The sequence below is a fragment of the Hypanus sabinus genome, chromosome 5 (genome assembly GCF_030144855.1).
Source record: "Hypanus sabinus isolate sHypSab1 chromosome 5, sHypSab1.hap1, whole genome shotgun sequence".
NCBI lineage: Eukaryota > Metazoa > Chordata > Chondrichthyes > Myliobatiformes > Dasyatidae > Hypanus > Hypanus sabinus.
Genome location: NC_082710.1, coordinates 86,255,538 through 86,275,442, shown reverse-complemented (window position 1 = coordinate 86,275,442; position 19,905 = coordinate 86,255,538). Strand labels below are relative to the sequence as shown.

At 40.6% G+C, this 19,905-nt stretch overlaps 1 protein-coding gene and 1 long non-coding RNA gene across 5 annotated transcripts in view; one reads left to right on the top strand and one right to left on the bottom strand.

The window, feature by feature from the left end:
- The window catches only part of LOC132394274 (contactin-associated protein-like 5), a 1,716,192-nt gene that overhangs the window by 674,986 nt on the left and 1,021,301 nt on the right, over window positions 1-19,905 (bottom strand). The window contains exon 13 of the mRNA XM_059970198.1: window positions 10,383-10,583. Within this exon, the coding sequence (XP_059826181.1) occupies window positions 10,383-10,583 (201 nt within the window). The remainder of the gene's footprint in view (window positions 1-10,382; window positions 10,584-19,905) is intronic.
- LOC132394275 (uncharacterized) overlaps window positions 7,270-19,905 on the top strand; it is a 35,285-nt gene continuing 22,649 nt past the window's right edge. For all 4 annotated transcript variants that reach the window (XR_009512254.1, XR_009512255.1, XR_009512256.1 and 1 more), the window contains exons 1-3: window positions 7,270-7,416; window positions 13,688-13,848; window positions 14,537-14,707. This is a non-coding gene — a long non-coding RNA (uncharacterized LOC132394275). The remainder of the gene's footprint in view (window positions 7,417-13,687; window positions 13,849-14,536; window positions 14,708-19,905) is intronic.

Here is a 19,905-nt window from a genome sequence, read left to right as displayed (position 1 = left end):
GACAGAAGGAGGAAGAGGAATAACAGACATATAAAAATATTTAGTTAACCAGATAAAACTTCTAAGGATATATTTTCATCAACAAAAACAGGATTCAGCACTCCACGCGAGTATATGCAACTCGACACTTAAATAAAAGCACAACCCCCAAAAAATTAAGAACTTATCACTATAGAAGGACAAGCTTATCAATGTGACCATCCATGGAAGACATCCCCATGATCTCAGCAGACTAGATGTCAACAAGGAAGTGTCAAACATCTTCCCAGAAACAGAGAGGTTTGTTTTGGCAATACGGGACCAGGTGGTTACCACAAAAATTATCAAAATATGTAATAAATAAACAGCCAATTCAAGATGATAAATGCAGAGAGAACACTTTCCAGGACCCTGCAGCAATTTAACTCATTCTTACACAGGCACAACCAAGTGACAAGCGTCATTTATCAAAATCTTGCTTTAAAATACAAACCCCTAAAAGACACCGTACTTTATCATAAATACAAAGCTGATCCAGTTTTAGAGACAGAGTCCCACAAACTACATGATGATCAATCTATTATTACAGATAGAACAAACCATAATAACCATCCGGATATAATACTATGGGATAAACAAGCAAAAACAGCTTACTTAATAGAGAGACATCCCAAACACAGATAACACACAGAAATCAATAAGTGAAAAACAGCAGAAATATGCTTAATTAAAAGAGGATACTGGAAGAGCAATGGAACATGAACAAGGTACAGTGTAGTTTTACCTTATTTTTACCTTATTTTTCTTATGCACTGTGTAATGATATAAGCAGTATGCAAGACAAGATTTCGCTGTATCTTTGTACATGTGGCAAAAATAAACCAATGCCCCAAACCCCATTCTCCTGCATTCTCCCTATAACCTTTGGCACCCTTACTAGTAAAAGAGCCATTACCTTCCAATTTAAATATATCCAATGACTTGGCCTCTGCAGCTGTTTCTGGCAATGAATTCCACAGATTCACAACCCTCTGGCTTAAGAAATTCCTCCTCATCTCTTTTCTAAATGCATGTCTCTCTATTGTGAGGCTCTGCCTTCTGGTTCTAAACTCCCTCCCACAGGAAACATCTCCAGATCCACTCTATCTCGGGCTTTCAATATTCGATAGATTTCCTTTGGATACCTTTCCTCATTTTTCTAAACTTCAGCAAGTACAAGCCCCGGGCCATCAAATTCTCCTCATAAGTTAATCCTTTTATTCCCTTAATCAATATCTTCATGTTAAAATTAATGCCATATTCTCTCTGTATCTCGAGAGGCAAGGACTAATTGTCTTATTGTTGCTCTTGGAATCTCGTTCACAGAGTAGCTGATTGTTGCTCAGAAGAGTGTGATATCCCAATCTGACTCCTCTGATGTCTCAGAGTCTTCCACTGAGGACAGTAGCTTTATGAACTTCCATGCTGAGCGATTGCACAAGTCTTGTCAGTTTATAGCACCATACAATTTCGAAACAGGTATAAGGCATTCCATCCCTTTGAGCATACTCTGCCATTCAATATGACTGAACATTCCTTGTCCATTTTCCTGCCCTTTTCCCATTAATTAATCCCTCACTGAATAGACTGTTGGTTTCAGCCTCAAACAATCATGAGGACTGCCGGAGAGCATTGTGTGGTGCGCACTTTCATAGCTCACAGCCCTTTGAGAGAGGGAATTTTTCCTGATTTCAGTCTTAAATTGTTTCCCTCATGTTGCAGGGAAAGAACAGTGAGAGCTAGTAACTAATAAATAGCGATGTGGATTGTGCTAGTGTGATAATAAGGAACCACACACAAAGCCAAGAAGTAGAGACATGGAATGCAGCAGCAATGATGTCCAAGGTTAAGGACTTTCATTAATTATGTTATAGCATGCACCTATGTTTGTAATAGAAAATAGGATTTACTGTTAGACCTATGGACAATCATTTTACTCTATAATCAGGACCTAGCCCTTTACTTAATTAAGTATTCCTGTAGCCACCATTCAGTTAAGAACATGTAGTTTTACTGACAATCTCATCAACTGACAATGTGAAAAGCTCCACTAAATTCATGGCCAGGTAGATCAGCTTTGGCTGGTTTCCTGATGCACAACAGTTTTTAAATAAATCACTTATTATTTCAAACACTAATTTGTGACCTTTCAGTTTTCTCCTACACCTCTCAATCTGACAGAATGCTTCTCAGGATGAATTCCAACAAGTTCACCTCTGAAAAACATACACCAAATGCTGGAGGAACTTAGCAGGCCAGACAGCATCTATGGAAAAGAGTACAGTCGACGTTTCGGGCTGAGACCCTTCAGTAGAACCTAATTAAAAATTGAAGAGGTGGTTAATGATTAAAACTGTCCAAGATCATTAGAGCATTAAAGCTATTAGTGCAAAAGTTATTTTTTTTTTTAGTTTGCACCATAGACTTAAGAGTTTCATATCTTTTGTTATTAAGAAAGAGCTTTGACCAGCAGCCAATCCAGATGTCAGGAGTTTTGAGAGGAGGGGACTTCAATCAGGACCACTGCCTGAGTAGAAAAGTAGGTCACTACAATAAAAAAGAGCTTTGACCAGTGACCAATTGGTGTTTGGGATTGATTAGCAACAGCAAACTAAAGGAAGGCAGGGACAGGCTTAGCGGCCATTGTTGCAGTGGCCGTCATCTTGAGTGGACAGTCAGAGTGGTATTCTCCAGTCTTTAGCTCTTCTAGGCTTCAGTCGGAGAAACCAAAAAGGAAAGAAAAGCTCACTTTTTTTCTTCCCTTCTTTATATCTACTCAACTAGGATAGTAGTGATGGCAGGCAGGAACGAGAAAGTGAAGTTCTCCTCTTGTGAATGTGAGAAGGCAGGGAGACCTCCAGTGTCCCTGATGACTGCAACTGTGAGAAGTGCATTCAGCTGCAGCTTCTAACAATTCACATTAGGGAGCTGGAGCTGGAACAGGATAAACTCTGGATTATTCGAGAGGCTGGACGGGATGATAGACAGGATATATAGAGAAGTAGTTACTCCTAAGTTGCAGGGCTCATGAAACTGGGCAACAGGAAGGGAAAAGAGTTTAAGGAGCCAGTTCAGACAGCCCCTGTGCCCCCCCTCAAAAACAGGTATATCATTTTGGATACTGTCTGCGGGGGACGTGGAGGATGTCCTAACAGAGGAAAGCACAGTGGTTGAGCCTCTGGTACTGAGTCTGCCTCTGTGACTGCGAAGGGGAGAAGAAGAGGCATGCAGTTGTGATAGGGGATTTATTAGTTTGGAAAACAGACAGAAGGTTCTGTGTCGCTTACTGGGTGCTAGGGTCCAGGAGATCTCTGATCGAGTCCTGAACATTCTTAAATGGGAGGGTGAACAGCCAGAAGTCATGATGCATGTAGTTACCAATGTTGTGGGCAGGAAGAGTGACAAGGTTCTGCATAGGGAGTTCACGGAGTGAGGTGCTAAGATAAAGGGCAAGTCCTCCAGTCCTCAGGAATGCTTCCCATAATAGTGAGGCCAGAACTAGGAAGATTATACAGTTTAATACCTGGCTAAGGAGTTGGTTGAGGATGGAGGGCGTAAGATTTTTGGGTCTTCAAGCTCTCTTCCAGGGAAGGTGGGATCTGTATTGAAGGGTCAGTTTGCACCTGATCTGGAGAGGGATCTAATACCCCAGCAGAAAGGTTTCTTATTGCTGCACGGTGGAGTATAAACTAGAGTTGCAGAGTTCCAGAGCGCCTGAACAGTCAGTGGAGAGGTTGTGGAAGCAGATGTTGGTACGATCTCAGACAAAGTCAGGAATCAAAAGGTTGAGCACGATGAGACCAGTTTCCTAAGCTGCACATACACTACTTCAATGCAAGAAGTATCGTAGAAAAGGCGAATAATTGTGCTAAAGATGAGGCTTACAAACAGAGGCAATGTGTAGAGAGGAGAGGCTGCTGAGAGGGAAAACTGCAGTCAATAAGATGAGTTATAATGTAAAAGGCAGAAAAATTGAAAAGGGTGATTACAGGATTGAAGGTGTTATATTTCAATGTGCACAGTACACGAAATAAGGTAGATCAACTTGCAGCAGTTGCAGATTGGCAGGCATGATGTCGTTGGCATCACTGAATCATGGCTGAAAGATTATAGCTGGAGCAACATGCACAACACGCTAGAGGAACTCAGCAGGTTAGGTAGCATCCGTGGAAATGAGCAGTCAATGTTTTGGTCTGAAATCCTTCATCAGAACTGAAGAGGGAGGGGGCAGGGGCCCCATAAAGAAGGTGGGGTGAGGGTGGGAAGGAGAAGGCTGGTAGGTGCCAGGTGAAAAACCAATCAGGGAAAAGATCGGGGTGGGGGAGGGGAAGCAGGGAGGGGGTAGGCAGGTGAAGAAGGGATGTAAGGGGAAAGCACTATGGATAGTAGAGGAAGGCAGAATCATGAGAGAGGTGATAGGCAGCTGGAAGAGGAGGCCGAATGAAACTGGGATGGGGGAAGGGAGAGGGAAGGAATTACCGGAAGTTAGAGAATTCAATGTTCATGCCAAGGGGCTGGAGACTACCCAGACGATATATGAGGTGTTGCTCCTCCAACCTAAGTTTCGCCTCATCATGGCAGTAGAGGAGGCCATGTATGGACATATCCGAATGGGAACATGAAGCAGAGTTGAAGTGAGTGGCAACCGGGAGATCCTGTCTGTTGTGGCGGACAGAGCGGAGGTGCTCGATGAAGCGGTTCCCCAATCTGCGTCGGGTCTCGCCGATGTAGAGGAGGCCGCACCGAGAGCACCGGATGCAGTAGATTACCCCAACAGACTCACAAGTGAGGCATTGCCTCACCTGGAAGAACTGTTTGAGGCCCTGAGTGGTGGTAAGAAAGGAGGTGTAGGGACAGGTGTAGCACTTACACTTGCAGAGATAATTATAGCTGGATACTTAATTCAGCTATTCACATTGCATCGAAAGCACAGGCAGGAAGGCTGAGGGTGTGGCATTGTTTTGTTGGCAAAAAGTGAAATCAAATCATGAGAAAGAAGTGACATAGGGTCAAAAAGTGTTCAATCATTGTGGATAGAGGCAAGGAACTGCAAGGGTAAAAAAAACTGATTGGGAGTTCTAGACAGATCCTCAAATAGTAGTAAGGACGTGGCCTACAAGTTACAATGGGAGATAGAAAATGCATTCCAAAAGGGCAATGTTGCAATACTCATGGGGGATTTCAATATGCAGGTAGATTGGGAAAATCAAGTTGGTGCTGGATTCCAAGGTGGAAAATTTCTAGAGTGCCTGTGAGATGGCTTTTTAGAGCAGCTGGTGATTGAACCCACTATGGGATCAGCTAGTCTGGACTGTGTGTTGTACAATGAACAAGAATTGATTAGACATTTCAAGGCATTAAAACCTGTAGGGGAAGTGACCATAATATAATCAAATTCACCCTAAAATTTGAGAACGAGTAGTTAAAGTCAGATGAATCAGTATTACAATGGAGTAAAGGGAACTACTCCGGGGTTCTGAAAGATGTGGCTGGTAAAATCGTGGAGCCATTAGTAATGATCTTTCAAGAATCACTAGTTTCTGGAATGGTTCCAGAAGACTAGAATAATGCAAATGTCACTTCACTCTTCAATAAGGGAGGGAGGCAGAAGAAAGGAAACTACTGGATAGACCAGTTAGTCTGATCTCAGTAGTTGCGAAGATTTTGGAGTCAATTATTAAGGATGAGGTCTCAGGGTACTTGGAGGCACATGATAAAGCAGGCTGCAGTCAACATGGTTTCCAAGGGAAAATCTTGCCTGACATATCTGTGGGAATTTTTTGAAGAAATAAAAAGCCTGATAGAGAAAGGAGAATCAGTTCATGTTGTGTATTTGGACTTCCAGAAGGCCTGTGACAAGGTACCACAAATGAGGCTGCTTAACAAGCTAAAAACCCATGGTTTTACTGAAAAGATTCTAGTATGGATAAAGCAGTGGATGATTGGCAGCAGGCAGAGAGTGGGAATAAGGGAAACCTTTTCTGGTTGACTGCCAGTGACTAGTGGTGTTCTACAGGGGTCTATGTCTGTGTTGGGACTGATTCTTTTTTTCATTATATGTCAATAATCTGGATGATGGTATTGATGGCTTTGCTACAATGCTTGCAGACAATATTAAAATAAGTGGGGGCAGGTAATTTTGAGGAAGTAGAGAGGCTACAGGCAGACTAGGGCAGTTTAGGAGAGTAGGCAAAGAAATGGCAGGTGACGTACAGTGTCAGGAAGTGTCTGGTTATACACTTCGGTAGAAGAAATGAAATTGTTGATTATTTTTTAAATGGAGAGAAAGTACAAAAACTGAGTCACAAAGGGACTTGGGAGTCCTTGTGCAGGATTCCCTAAAGGTTAATTTGCAGGTTGAGTCTGTGGTGAGGAAGGCAAGTGCAATGTTAGCATTCATTTCAAGAGGACAAGAATATAAAAGCAATGATGTAATGATGAGACTCTATAAAACACTGGACAGGCCTCACTTGGAGTATTGTGAGCAAGTTTGGGTCCCTTATCTTAGAAAGGATGCTCTGAAACTGAAGCAGGTTCAAAGGAGGTTCATAAAAATGATTCCAGGATTGAATGGTTTGGCATATGAAGATCGTCTGATGGCTCTGGGCCTGTATTCACTGGAATTCAGAAGAATGTGGGTTGACCTCATTGAGATCTACGGAATGGTGAAGAGTCTTGAAGAGTGGATGTGGAGAGGATTTTTTCTATGGTGGGAGAGTCTAAGACCAGAGAACATACTCTCACAGTGGTGTCCTTTTAGAACGGAGATGAGAAGGAATTCCTTTAGCCAGAGAGTGGTGGACCTGTGGAATTCCTTGCCACAGGCAGCTGTGGGGGCCAAGATTTATGTATATTTAAGACAGTGATAGGTTCTTGATTGGTCATGGCATGAAGGGATATCTGGAGAATGAAAGAGTTTGGGGCTGAGAGGAAAATTGGATCAGCCATGATGAAATTGTGGGCCAAATGGTCTAATTCTGTTTTTATATCTTATGGTCTATTAATTGCAGCATCTTTGAAGCGTTGTTTTGTTTGTGACATTGTAAGTAACTTTTAATCATCAACTTTTAATCATCCAATTTTTACCCCAGTTGGATGGGATAAGGCCAAACTCAGAAAATAGTTGTAATCAAGAACTATTTACACTTGCAAGTTAAATCATTCACCGAGTCATAAGATTGGCCAAAGGTCAGACAAAGTTCCTCAAATTAGCCCAGCAATGTGGGCTGCCTGACACTGAGTCATGTTTTTGACTCGAGAGGATGTGAGCTTTCTTTACACTACTCCTGATGTTGGTGGGTGGCATATTGGAGTTCATGGGCAGCGTGTGAACCAGCATGGATAACTTCACTCACCTCACCACTCTACTAATTCTGCAACCTATGGATTCACTTACAAGTACTCTGCATCTTGTGTTTTCAATATTATTTATCACCTATTTATTGTAATTAATAGTTTTTTTTGCATTGCACAGCTTGTCTTGCAAATTAGTTATTTGTCTGGTGTGTAACTTTTCATTGATTCTATTATCTTTCATTGTTTCTACTGTGAAGCCCGCAATAATGTGAATTTCGGGGTAGGATATGTTGACGTATATGTAGTTTGATAATAAATTTACTTTGAACTCTTTTCATACCATAAAATCAAACCATTACAATCAATGTACACAATAATATCAACATAGTACACAAAATCAATAAACATATTCCATAAATATTTGCAGGAGATAATGAAGTTTAGTGCTTTATCAAAATCAGTTGATAATCTTTGTGATTATTTTATGATGTGAATACTCAACAAAGGATGTGTGAATGCTTAATTGGTATCATGTAAGGCAAGCTTGAAGGACTCATAGATATAGGAAATCAGTGTCTCTAGATATCTCTAGATTATCCATGAGATTTAAGTTTAAAAGAAGCAGAAAATTCTGGGAAAAAAATGGAAATCCAGGTAGCATCTATGGAAGGACAAGCACTTAATGTTATAGATCTGGGACCGTGCATCAGAACCAAAGTCTTAGACTTGAAACATTAACTGGTTCTGTTTCTTTGAATGTTTTCTGATCTTTTGATTGCTTCCAGCATTTTCAGATTCCAACATCCAAATTATATTTTTGGTTTTCTTCTGTAATGTTCAGTGGATCCAACATAATTGATCTGGGTAAAATACAAGTCTAATTCGTTGGCTGCGACAATGCATAGTGTAAAAGTAAAAACACCATCTCAGTCAACCACAGACTGGTTGAAATGGGAAAATTCATGCTGATATAGAAAGTATTGCATCTTGAGATTGAATGGGAGGATATAGTTCCAAGATATCAATTTGCATTTATATAGAGCCTTTAGTGTTGTCTTTTTTTGGGATCAAAAGTTTTGTCAAATTGGGCTTTGCTAAGAGTTTTCAATGCACATTTTGGAATCTATTGACAAAAAAATCAAACAGACATTTGCTTCCTTCTGAAGGCAATGGAAAATCTCGGCATAATAGTGCCTGTTGGGTGAGTTACAGTCATTTCTGTTTTTGTATAAAATACAAAATACTTATGTATAAACCAACATACTGAATTATTGGTTCCTATAGCTGAGGGTGGTAATGGGGACAAGCTCCCACTCCCTATTAAATGCTCTCAATAGCATGCATTTCAAATAGCCTCTGACAACCAAGTCCAGCTCCTGGCCTTCCCATGTAGCTTGGCTACTAAGCCTGACAGAACCATTTCTTCTGACAGGAGAAGGGGCAAGGTGGGTTACCGGCGTCTTAAAACCAGTTGCTTTGGGCAGAAGGGGCTTGTCTGCCATGGTTGGTAACTCATCTAGGAGAAGGAAAACTCTGATCTCAAACCTCCACTGCCTAGCAGCTATACCCACTCAAGGGAGAAGCTTTGGGAGTAAACCCAGAGGGAAAAATCCAGAGCTGGGATCCCCAAGGTAGTCCTATGTTGAGTTCAATGCTGACTGGCAACTCCTGCAACACTGCTGGTACAAAACTGTATCGGTTTCTGCCGTTCCTTTGGATTCATCAGATGCATGCATGGGAAGAAGCTTGGTACATGGGCAACAGCTTACTCTCCATGCTATACTGCCCAGGCTTGTGCACTTACTCAGCTAGGATGCAACATTAATGATCAACGCTGACTGATGAAGGCTTTCTACAGACACTGATGAAGTAATTCTACAGACACTGACTGGAGAAATTGGAGAAAGTTGTTCATTCTCTCAATGTTGTGAACCTTGGATACTGGTAGAGCACACTAAGTTCTACTTACAATAACAAATTTCAGGACACATTGGTATTTGTTCCAACTCTGACAACTTGGATCTCATTACAAATGGTGCTTAATATATACCTGCACTCTCTATGTTCTCCAACCACACCATATTTACTCACTCAAATGCAAAGATATTTTTGTGGGGGAAATTCATGAAACTCCATCCATAGGTTGGTTTCTACATGCTTTTTCATTCTTTCCAGCACAACTCTATTTTTCCAATATTTGTAATAGCCTGAATGAGTTTCCATTACTTTTGTAGCAGAGATTTATTCTCATTCCCTCTCACTCTCCCTCCTTTGAAATTATCAGTAAATTGAACAAACAACAAAAATACTTTCTTAAATAAGAGTTCACAATGCCAAGAGAGCAGTTTTCTTGATGTGATATTTTTCCACAAAAACAACATCTGGTGAGAAACACATCAATCAAATTTGCATCTTTGAATGCTGTCAATCACTTGACACAATCCTTCAAGTGGCAGAGCCCGAACATAGCAATGGTTGTCAAACGCCACTTTTATATTTGACAGTCCAATGGCTTTATGGTTCCTTGTATGAGGATATATTTTCTCATGCTTTCTGCAATGATTTTGAAGCATGACTTAGACTCTTACTTTTCTCTCAACCTTTATCAATTTGATAAATACCTCAATTAATTCACCTTAGCCTTCAACATTCTAGTTTAATTACAGCCTAGATTGACAGTGCTACATAAAATCTAACCTGGCAGTCCCCTTTGCCTTAGACTCTGCAAGAGTCCACAATCACTTCTAATAAAAACTACAGGGTATGTTTTGAACTTTTATTCTGACATTTAACTCCATTGATTTAACTGAATTTCAGAAAAGACATACAACATACAGACAAAACTATACATTCAATGCAAACAACTGAGATTGAAAGTTTATCTCTGCCAATCTAATAATCTGGAATGCTGATCAAACTTGTCTATGTGCTATAACTGAAAAATCAGTGGTAGAAATTTTACTATAAACAAAAACATAATTAGTTCAAACTCTTCTCACCACTTCTTCCTAATCAGTTTGATCATTTGCCTCACAGAGGCTACTGATATGCTTGACGCATGTACATACCTGGTGTGTTTAGAAGGCGAGATCTTTTACAGTGGTAAGACACCTCTTGTTCACAGTAATCCATGTTGTTAATCATAGCTTGGAGTTGCTCTCTGTTAGCAGTGTAGCTTAAGTGCACAAGCTGAGGTTTGCTTGAACTAGAACCCTGGACTTTGGTTAGCTCTGTGTTGTTGTGCTGAATTACTGTCCACGTCTTGTCTTCTGTCAAAAAGTAAAACCAGATATCAAAAAAATACAGTGCAAAAGAACAATCCACTGTGATCTAGTACAACATAATGTATTCAATGCATTAAGTCCAAGGCATTTTCTGTCCAAAGTTGTTCATAAAATTCTCTGTGTTTTCAACACAATAATGTAATTAGACTTTAAAGACTATAAGACCACAAGACACAGGAGCAAGATTCAGCCAAATGGCTCATTAAACTACTCCCCCATTTCATCATGGCTGATTTATTATTCCACTCAACCCCATTCTCCTGCCTTCTCCCCATAACCTTTGATGCCCTTATTAATCAAGCATGTATCAGCCTCCATTCTAAATATACCCGATGACTTGGCCTCCATATTTCTGTAACAATGAATTCCACAAATGTACCACCCAGTTAAAGAAATTCTTCCTCATCTCTGTTCTAAAGGGACATCCTTCTACTCTGAAGTTATGCCCTCTGGTTCTCAACTCCTCCACTATAAGAAAAGTCACAGTCGTTTAGTATTACTTCTTGAAAAATGCATACTGCTTTTAAGGACAGACAATATATTCACATAATAAAGTAGATAATATTGATACTATACCGAGAAAGATCCTGAAGAAGCAGACAGTGACGTTTGATTTATACTGGCAAAAAAAAAGTAAACACAAATTCTGGACGTGGCATTATTGCATTAATTTATCTCCTTTATTCAAATTAAATACTGTCCATCAGTCAATCGCCATTTTAATTTGAAAGATATTTTCCATTTTCAGTATTACAATACTGAAGTAGATGTATCAGAATAATCAGAATCAGGTTTAATGTCACTGGCATATATCATGAAATTTGATGTTTTCCAGCAGCAGTACATTGCAATACATAAGAATAAAAATGCCATAAATTATATATATAATATTTATATATGAATTACATTAAATAAGTAGAGCAAAATCAGAGAAGAAAATAGTGAGATAGTGCTAATGGATTCATTGTTCATTCAGAGATCTGATGGCAGAGGGAAGAAACTGTTCCCAAAACATTGAGTGTATGTCTTCAGGCTCCTGGACCTCCTTCTTGATGGTAACAATAAGAAGTGGGGATGTCCTGGGTGATGTAGGCTCTGAATGGTGAATGCTGCCTTTTCTAGGCATCGCTGTTTGAAAATATCCTCAATACTGCGGCAGGCATGAGTAAGCTGGCTCAGTTGCAACTTTCTGCAGTTTTTTTACGATCCTGTGCAGTGACCCCTCCATATCTGATGGCAATGTAACTGGTTAGAGTGCTCTCCATAGTACATTTCATAGTACACTGGGTGTGCTACATTAACATTTTGGGCCCAGGAGAGATCTTCAGAGATGTTGACAAATAGGAACTTGAAACTGCTCACCTTTTCCACTGCTAATCTTTCAATAAGGACTGGAGTGTGTTATCTTGACTTCCCCTTCCTGAAGTCCACAACCAATTCCTTGGTCTTACTAACACCAAGCATATGGTTGCTGTTGTGACACTACTCAACTATCTGATATATCTATCTCATTCACTCCTGTACACCTCCTCATTACCATGTGAAATTCTGCAAACAATAGCTGTATTGTCAGTAAATTTATAGATGGTATTCGAACTGTGACAAGCCACACAGTCATGTGAAAAGAGAGAATAGAGCAGTGGGCTCAGCACACGTCCTTGCGGTGTGTCAGTGTTGATCATCAGCGAGGAGGAGATGTTATTTCCAATTACTAGATTGAGCTGATTAGAATTGAGGGCATGCTGTTGTTGAACATTGAGCTGTAGACAATTAACAGCAGCCTTATGTTGGTAGTACTATTGCCCAGGTAGTCCAATGCCAAGTGGAAAGCCAGTGAGATTGCAGCCACTGTAAACATTGCGGCAAAAGGGAAATTGCAGCAGATCCAGGAGTTAGGCAGCAGTTGATTCTAGCCTCTCAAAGCACTTCATCACAGTAGGAGTTCCATTAAGTGATAGTTGTTGAGGCAGCTCACGATGCTCTCTTTGGGTATCGGAATGTTGCCATTTTGAAGCAGATGGGAACCTGCGACTGCATAAGTGAGAAGTTGAAGATGACTTTGAATACTTCCACAGACGGTGGCACAGGTTTTTAGAGCCCCACCAGGTACACCATCAGGGCCTGACGTCTTACAAGGGTTCACCCTCTTGAAAGATGTTCTGAAGTCAGCTTCTAAGACAGAGATCACAGGGTCACCAGACAATGATGGGATTTGCATAGGTTTAGTTTTATTTCCTCTTTGAAAACATGTGTAAAAAGCATTGAGCTCATCTGAGAGTGAAGCATCAAAGCCACGTTGACTGAAGGTGTACACTCAGTGTACACTTTTATTAGGTACCTCCTAATAAACCAGTGAATGTATGCTCATTGTTTTTTGCTGCCGAAGCTTATCCACTTCAAGGTTCGATGTATTGTCCATTAATGGATTTTCTTCTGAACACCACTGTTGTAATGCACGGTTACTTGGAGTGATGTCACCTTTCTGTCAGCTTGAACCGGTTTAGCCATTCTCCTTTGACCGCTCTTATTGACAAGGCTTTTTTGCCCGTGGAGCTGTCACTCACTGGGTGATGTTTTGTCTTGCTTTTCACATCATCCGCTGTCAACTCTGTTGCACTTGAAAATCCCAGGTGCCTCTGAGATACTCATACCACACTGTTTGGCACCAACAATAATTCTACGGTCAAAGCCAACAAATTCACATTTCTTCCCCATTATGATATTTGGTCTGAACAACAACTGAATGTCTTGACAATGTCTGCATGTGTTGATTAACTGAGTTACTGCCACATGATTGGCAGATTAGCTTATTGGCTAATAAGCAGGTGTACGTGCAGCTAATAAAGTGGCCACTGTGTGTAAGACTAACTGAACTTGTAAGTAAGCAATAATATTTTGTTCATCATTGAACGTATTTTGATTTGGAAATTAATTGTTGTTTCTTTTTTTAAAAATGCAACTTCTACCCCAGGACACCACTAAATCTGATCAATTGGAGGAGGAGTTCAGGAGAATGACAGCGACTGCTCTGCTTACATTTTCAGAAACTGCTCTATTTCTATCTTAAATATCTCCTTTTTCTCCCTCAGGGTCCTTTTGAAGACCCTGACCTGGATTTACACGCTGACTGGCTTTTGTTGGAATGGGACCCGCTCTCGGGATCTCACGACTGGCCGCTATTCAATATGCCAAGGACGTGGCCTAGAAGACTAGTGCGCCTTCAGCATTCCAGGATCTTGTGGCTGTGGAGGTGAGTGAACTCGAGATCGGTGCTGCTGCAGGAAATTGGAGTGTCGTGGGAGACAGATGATCAAAAGCAGCAAGCTGGCTGCTGGCTGTGTGACCAGAGACCTGAGTTTGTTGGGCACAGAGCTTGGAAGGAGCAACGCACCAGACTTTTAACACCATAAATCAGTGAGATACTTGTTTTGTTTCCCCTCTCGTTGTGAAGCAGGGACACTACTTTTCCCTTATTACGGAGAGAGAGAGCCTGTGGTATTTCAAGTACCGGGTGAACGAGTGGTATTTGGGGTACTGCAAGTCTGTGTTTTTATCGATGCTTTGCTGCACACTTGAGTGCTCAATGGGGGGCACTGATGCTTTTTTGCTGGTGGGGGGGGTCGTTGCTTTGCTGCCGCTTATGCGTGGGTGGAGCTGGGGGGAAGGCTTTGGGGTTCTAACATTTAACTATCATTTATTCTTTGGGGCACTCCTCTGTTTTTGTGGATGTTTGCAAAGAAAAGGAATTTCAGTATGCATATTGTATACATTTCTCTGACATTAAAAGTACCTTTGAAAGCTGTGATGGAAGATGTCTTTCACCACAACCTTCATACGGTAATCATGGATGAACAATAAATGCAATGTCACATTTCAAAAACTGAATAATTGGAAAGAGCTGAAGAAATGGAAGTTAATGGAATTATTTTTCTCTTTAGAGAAACAACACAGTAACAGATCCTTCTGGCTCAATGAGCCCACTCCATCCAATTACACCGATTTGAGCAATTAACCTATTAACTGGTACGTCTTTGGAATGTAGGAGGAAACTGGAGCACCCAGAGGAATCCCAGGTGGTCATGGTCATAGACACTCCTTACAGACAGCAAGTAATTGAAACTTTGTTACTGGTACTCTGATAGTGTTATATTAACCACTGTGCTTTCATAGAGCCTTAGGTTTTCTTTAAGCCCTCTGTTTGCTCCAGTGCAGATTTCTCTCAAGTGATTGCTTGTTTTAACAGTGGGACAAATGAATAAATCCAGAATGGTAACATAATTGTTGTTTTACTGATCTACTATCCAATGACCTGGACAACTAATTTAGAGATATAAATCACTTCAGCACTGACAGATAGATGTCTTACTGCTATTAAATTCCTTCAATGGCTGGACAATCCAAACCTTCACCCTTTGCCTGTTAAGCAAGAAGCTGTAATGGAGTTTAAATGCGGTGACCATTGAATCATTCAAGTAAGACTGACAGTAAATGGATAGTTTATATCTTTCAATAAGCTTCATTAGTACAATGTTCTGCTTTTAGATGCTTCATCTATCTCAGAGAACGTTTGCTTTGTTAGTTTGGCATAGAGAAATGCCTGAAGACAAAGGGTCCTTAAGATGCTGGATATTGTCATGAAATAGTACACAATTATAACTGGAGATTTCACTGACTGTTATCAGAAGACGGATAAAATTACAAATGTAATGAGTTATACTACTATGTGGGGAAAATAGAATGCATTAAATATTGTTGTTGGTTAATCTGCTCTTTATTTAGAATTATGTGATGTGAACAATCATGGCAAAGGAGCTGGTTATCTGCTGGTAATGAAGAAATGTGAGCAGGTTGAACTCTGCTTCTGAAATTTGTTTCTGCTAATCTCAAATAAGTCCATTCAGCCCTTAGACTCTATGCTAGCTTCCATTAAAGCAATCCAATAAGTCCAATTTCCTGTTCATGTAAATTAGTCTTTGTTTCTTTTATTTATTTAATTATAGATACAGTGCAAAATAGGCTTTTCTGGCCCAATGAGCTACACAACCTGACAACAATTTAGCCCTAGCATTATTACAGACCAACTTATAAAGACAAATTAACTTACTAACAGGCATATGGGAGGAAACCAGAGCACCTGGAGGAAGCCCACACAGTTCCCAGGAAGGTATAAAAACTCCTTGTAGAGGATGCTGGAAATGAACTGAAATCTGTTGCCTCGAGCTGTAATAGCTTTGTGCTAACCATGATGATACCACAGCTTCAACCCTAGTCAGCTCGGTTCTGGAAATACTAACTGATTCTGTTTCCATCATTCTTACAACTTGTGAACTGAAAATCCTAATTAAACCTTAACTTATTCTTTTTTCCTCTTTGAACTATTATTACTCATTTAGCCAGTGTGGACCTTCCTATGATTGGACCAGGTCGTCTTCAACTCCTCTATCTAGAGTATTTAAAAGGTCTTTATTATCTCTGCTTCCAAAAGCAAATAACAAGCATGAAACTATCAGTGGAACTTTATTACAGGCAGTAATTCTCAGCTAAATAGAGGTGTATATAAAAAGACAAAATTATGTCTTCAGTTTTCCTTCATCCAGAAAGCAGTGTGAGTGCAGAACAAGCTGCAAGTGGTGGGTACAGTTTCAATTGCAACACTTAGCGGAAGTTCAGATAAGTACATGAATCCGAATTACATGGTGGGATATGGTGCTACCAGGTATACTAATGTATACCCAAATAGATTAAATCCCTTATCTCCAGAACCACTCTTCTAAATCTTTGTTGCAAAGCCCTTGAGATTTCCACAACTCTCCTGAAGAGTAGTGACCAGAATTGGTCGCAATAATTCAGTGTGGTACAGACTCAACGTAATTTCCTTTCTTTTGCACTCTATGCCACTCTTTATGTAACCTAGGCTTCCTTCTGCTTTACTAAATAATTTCTTAACATGTCCTTCCATTTGAAGCAACTCCTGATGAAGGGACTTTTCCTGAAGCATCAACTGCTTATTTCCCTCCATAGATGTTGATTGACCTGCAGAGTTCTCTCAGCACGTTGTGTATCTTACTCAAGATTTCTAGCATATTCAGAATCTCGTATGTCCTGCCACTTCTTCTGCACATGTACATCCCGGTCCCTCTCTCCCTGTACAGCCTTTAAAATGTGTCATTTAGTTTATCTTTATTCTTTCTGCCAAATTGCATAATTTCACAATACATTGTATTAAATTTTCTCTGCTGTTTTCAGTTCAACCATCCATGGCTCCTTGCAATCTATTAGAATCTTCTTCTCTATTTACCTCATGTCTTCTGAAAAATTATAATGGATGAATTTAATGGCAAATAATTCAAGAAAAAATTAACAGCAAGAGCTCAGTGTTTCCTTCTGATAGTGTGAACCTGCTGTTCAGAAACAGAATCCAAATCAGTTTTAATATCGTTGGCATATGTCATGAAATTTGATATTCTGTGGCAGCAGTACATTGCAATACACAATAATGCAATAAACTATAAATTCCTATATGATACATATATATGATTAAATTAAGTAAGTAGTGCAAAAAGAGAGAAAAGGAAAAGAAAGAAAAATATAGAAAAAAATATTGAGGTAATGATCAAGGGTTCATTGTCCATTCAGAAATCTGATAGTGGAGGAGAAGAAGCTGTTCCTGAAATGTTGAGTGTGTGCCTTCAAGCTCCTGTAGCACCTCCATTGAGAAGAGGACATGACTTAAGAATGGGGTCCTTAATGATAGGTATCGCTCTTTTGAGTCAAAGTTTTCAAAGGTACCTTTAATGTCAGAGAAACGTATACAGTATACATCCTAAAATGCTTTTGCTTTGCAACCATCCACGAAAGTAGAGGAGTGCTCCAAAGAATGAATGACAGTTAGAACACCAAAGCCCCCCTCCCTGCTTAAGCACCTGCAAGCAACAATCCCCTCTCTCCCACCAGTAAAAAGCATCATTGCCCCTCACCAAGCACTCAAGCATGCAGCAAAGTATCAATAAAAACTCAGACTTGCAGTACCCCAAAGACTATTTGTTTACCTGGTAATTCAACATAAAACAGGCTCTGTCTCTCTCCCTAATAAGAGAAAAAGAGGAGTCTCTGTTTCATAGCAAGAGGGGAGACATAACAAACAACTTGCTGATTTACGATGTTAAAAGTCTGTTGCGTCGCTTTTTCCAAAATCTGTGCCCAAAAACCTCGGATCTCTGGGCACACAGCCAGCTCGCTGCTTTCAATCTTCTGTCTCACATGACAATCCGATTCCCTGCTTAGGCACCGACCACGAGTCTGCCCGCCTCCAGAGCCAGAACAATCCTGGAACTCTGAAGGTGAGCTAATCTTCTAGGCCGCGTCCTTGTTATCTCAAATAATGGGCATTTATGAGACCCCAAGTGCAGGTCTCATTCCCTCAAAGAACTGATGTCAACATGTAACTCTAGGTCAGGGACTTCAAAAGAATGCTGAAAGGGAAAAATAGAAACATTAAATACAGTAATAGAGCTTCTTCCGAAGATGCAAACAAAGGAGTTGTTGTTAGGTGCCATTAGCTCCTTAGCTCCACTCGCAATTTTGAAAGTGTCCTCGGTGCCGTCACCATCTTTCGAAAGTGTCCTCGGTGCCTACATCACCTTTTGAAAGTGTCCTTAGTGCCGTCACCATCTTTTGAAAGTGTCCTTGGTGGAGTAATCACCTTTTGAAAGTGCCATCAGTGCTGTAATCACCTTTCGAAAGTGTCCTCAGTGCCGTCACCATCTTTTGAAAGTGTCCTTGGTGGAGTAATCACCTTTCGAAAGTGTCCTCGGTGCCGTAATCACCTTTTGAAAGTGTCCTCGGTGCCGTAATCACCTTTTGAAAGTGTCCTCGGTGCCGTAATCACCTTTTGAAAGTGTCCTCGGTGCCGTAATCACCTTTTGAAAGTGTCCTCGGTGCCGTAATCACCTTTTGAAAGTGTCCTCGGTGCCGTAATCACCTTTTGAAAGTGTCCTCGGTGCCGACATCACCTTTTGAAAGTGTCCTCGGTGCCGACATCTCCTTTTGAAGGTGTCCTTGGTGCTGGAGAGGCCAGCACCCATGATGGGGCTGGCTGAGTTTGAGTCTTACTGCAACTTCTTCCAATCCTGTACCGTGGCCTCTCCATACCAAATGGGAATGGCATGAGTTAGAATTCACTCCATAGTACACCTGCAGAAATTGGCAAGAGTCTTTGATGATATACTAAGTCTCTCAAACTTCTAACAAAATATAGCCACTATTGTTCCTTCTTTATAATTGCATCAATATCTTGGGCCCAGGGTAGTTCTTCTGAGATACTGACGCCCAGGAACTTGAAACTTCTCACGCATTCCCTGCTGATCCCTTGATGAGAACAGGTGCATGTCTTCCCACAACTTTCTCTTCCAGAAGTTCCCAGTCATTTCCTTAGATTTAGTGATGTTGAGTGCAAGGCTGTGCATATCCTTGAGGTATGCCAGTGTTGATTATCAGCGAGGAGGAGATACTATTCTGATCTTCACTGACTGTGGTCTCCTGGTGAAGAAGTCAAGGATCCAGTTGCAGAGGAAGGTACAGACACCCAGGTTTTGGAGCTTTTTGACTAAACTGTTCTTGCACATTCTGACCCATATGCTATTTATTATTCATCCAGTGAGACACTCAGTTGTACCTATCCCCTTGAAATGTTTCAGCAGTTGAAGAATACAGTCCACTGCAAATTTCAGCCAAGATAATAAGCATCACCCTCACCAGAGTTCTCATGGGAAGGCACGGTATTGTAGGAGTTAGTCTGACACTATTAGAGCTCAGGGTGTTAAAGTATGGAGTTTAATTCTGGCACCATTTGTAAGGAGTTTGTACGTTCTCTCTGTGACTGTGTGGGTTTCCTCCAGGCGCTCCAGTTTCCTCTCACAGTCCAAAGAAGTACTGGTTAATAGGTTAATTAGTCATTGGAAATTATCCTGTGAGAAGGATAGGGTTAAATAGATGAGTGGCTGGAGGTGTGGCTCATTGGGTCCGAGGAGCCTGTTCCGTGTTGGATCTCCAAATAAATAAATAAAATAAAAATGGCTGTATCCTGAGGATGACCAGAAGTTCTGGTTAATCCAGTGCAGAAGATGTATCAATTTTAATGATTTCTATATAAAATAACTCAGAATCTTCACCTTGAAATAACAATAAAGCATTTTATTTTATTATAAAGGCTTTTTATTTAGTTGTGACACTGGAAGTAGAATATTTAACATTTGATATCTGCTTGTAAGGTCAATTAAGATTTGGATATTTGACCTGACATTAACTG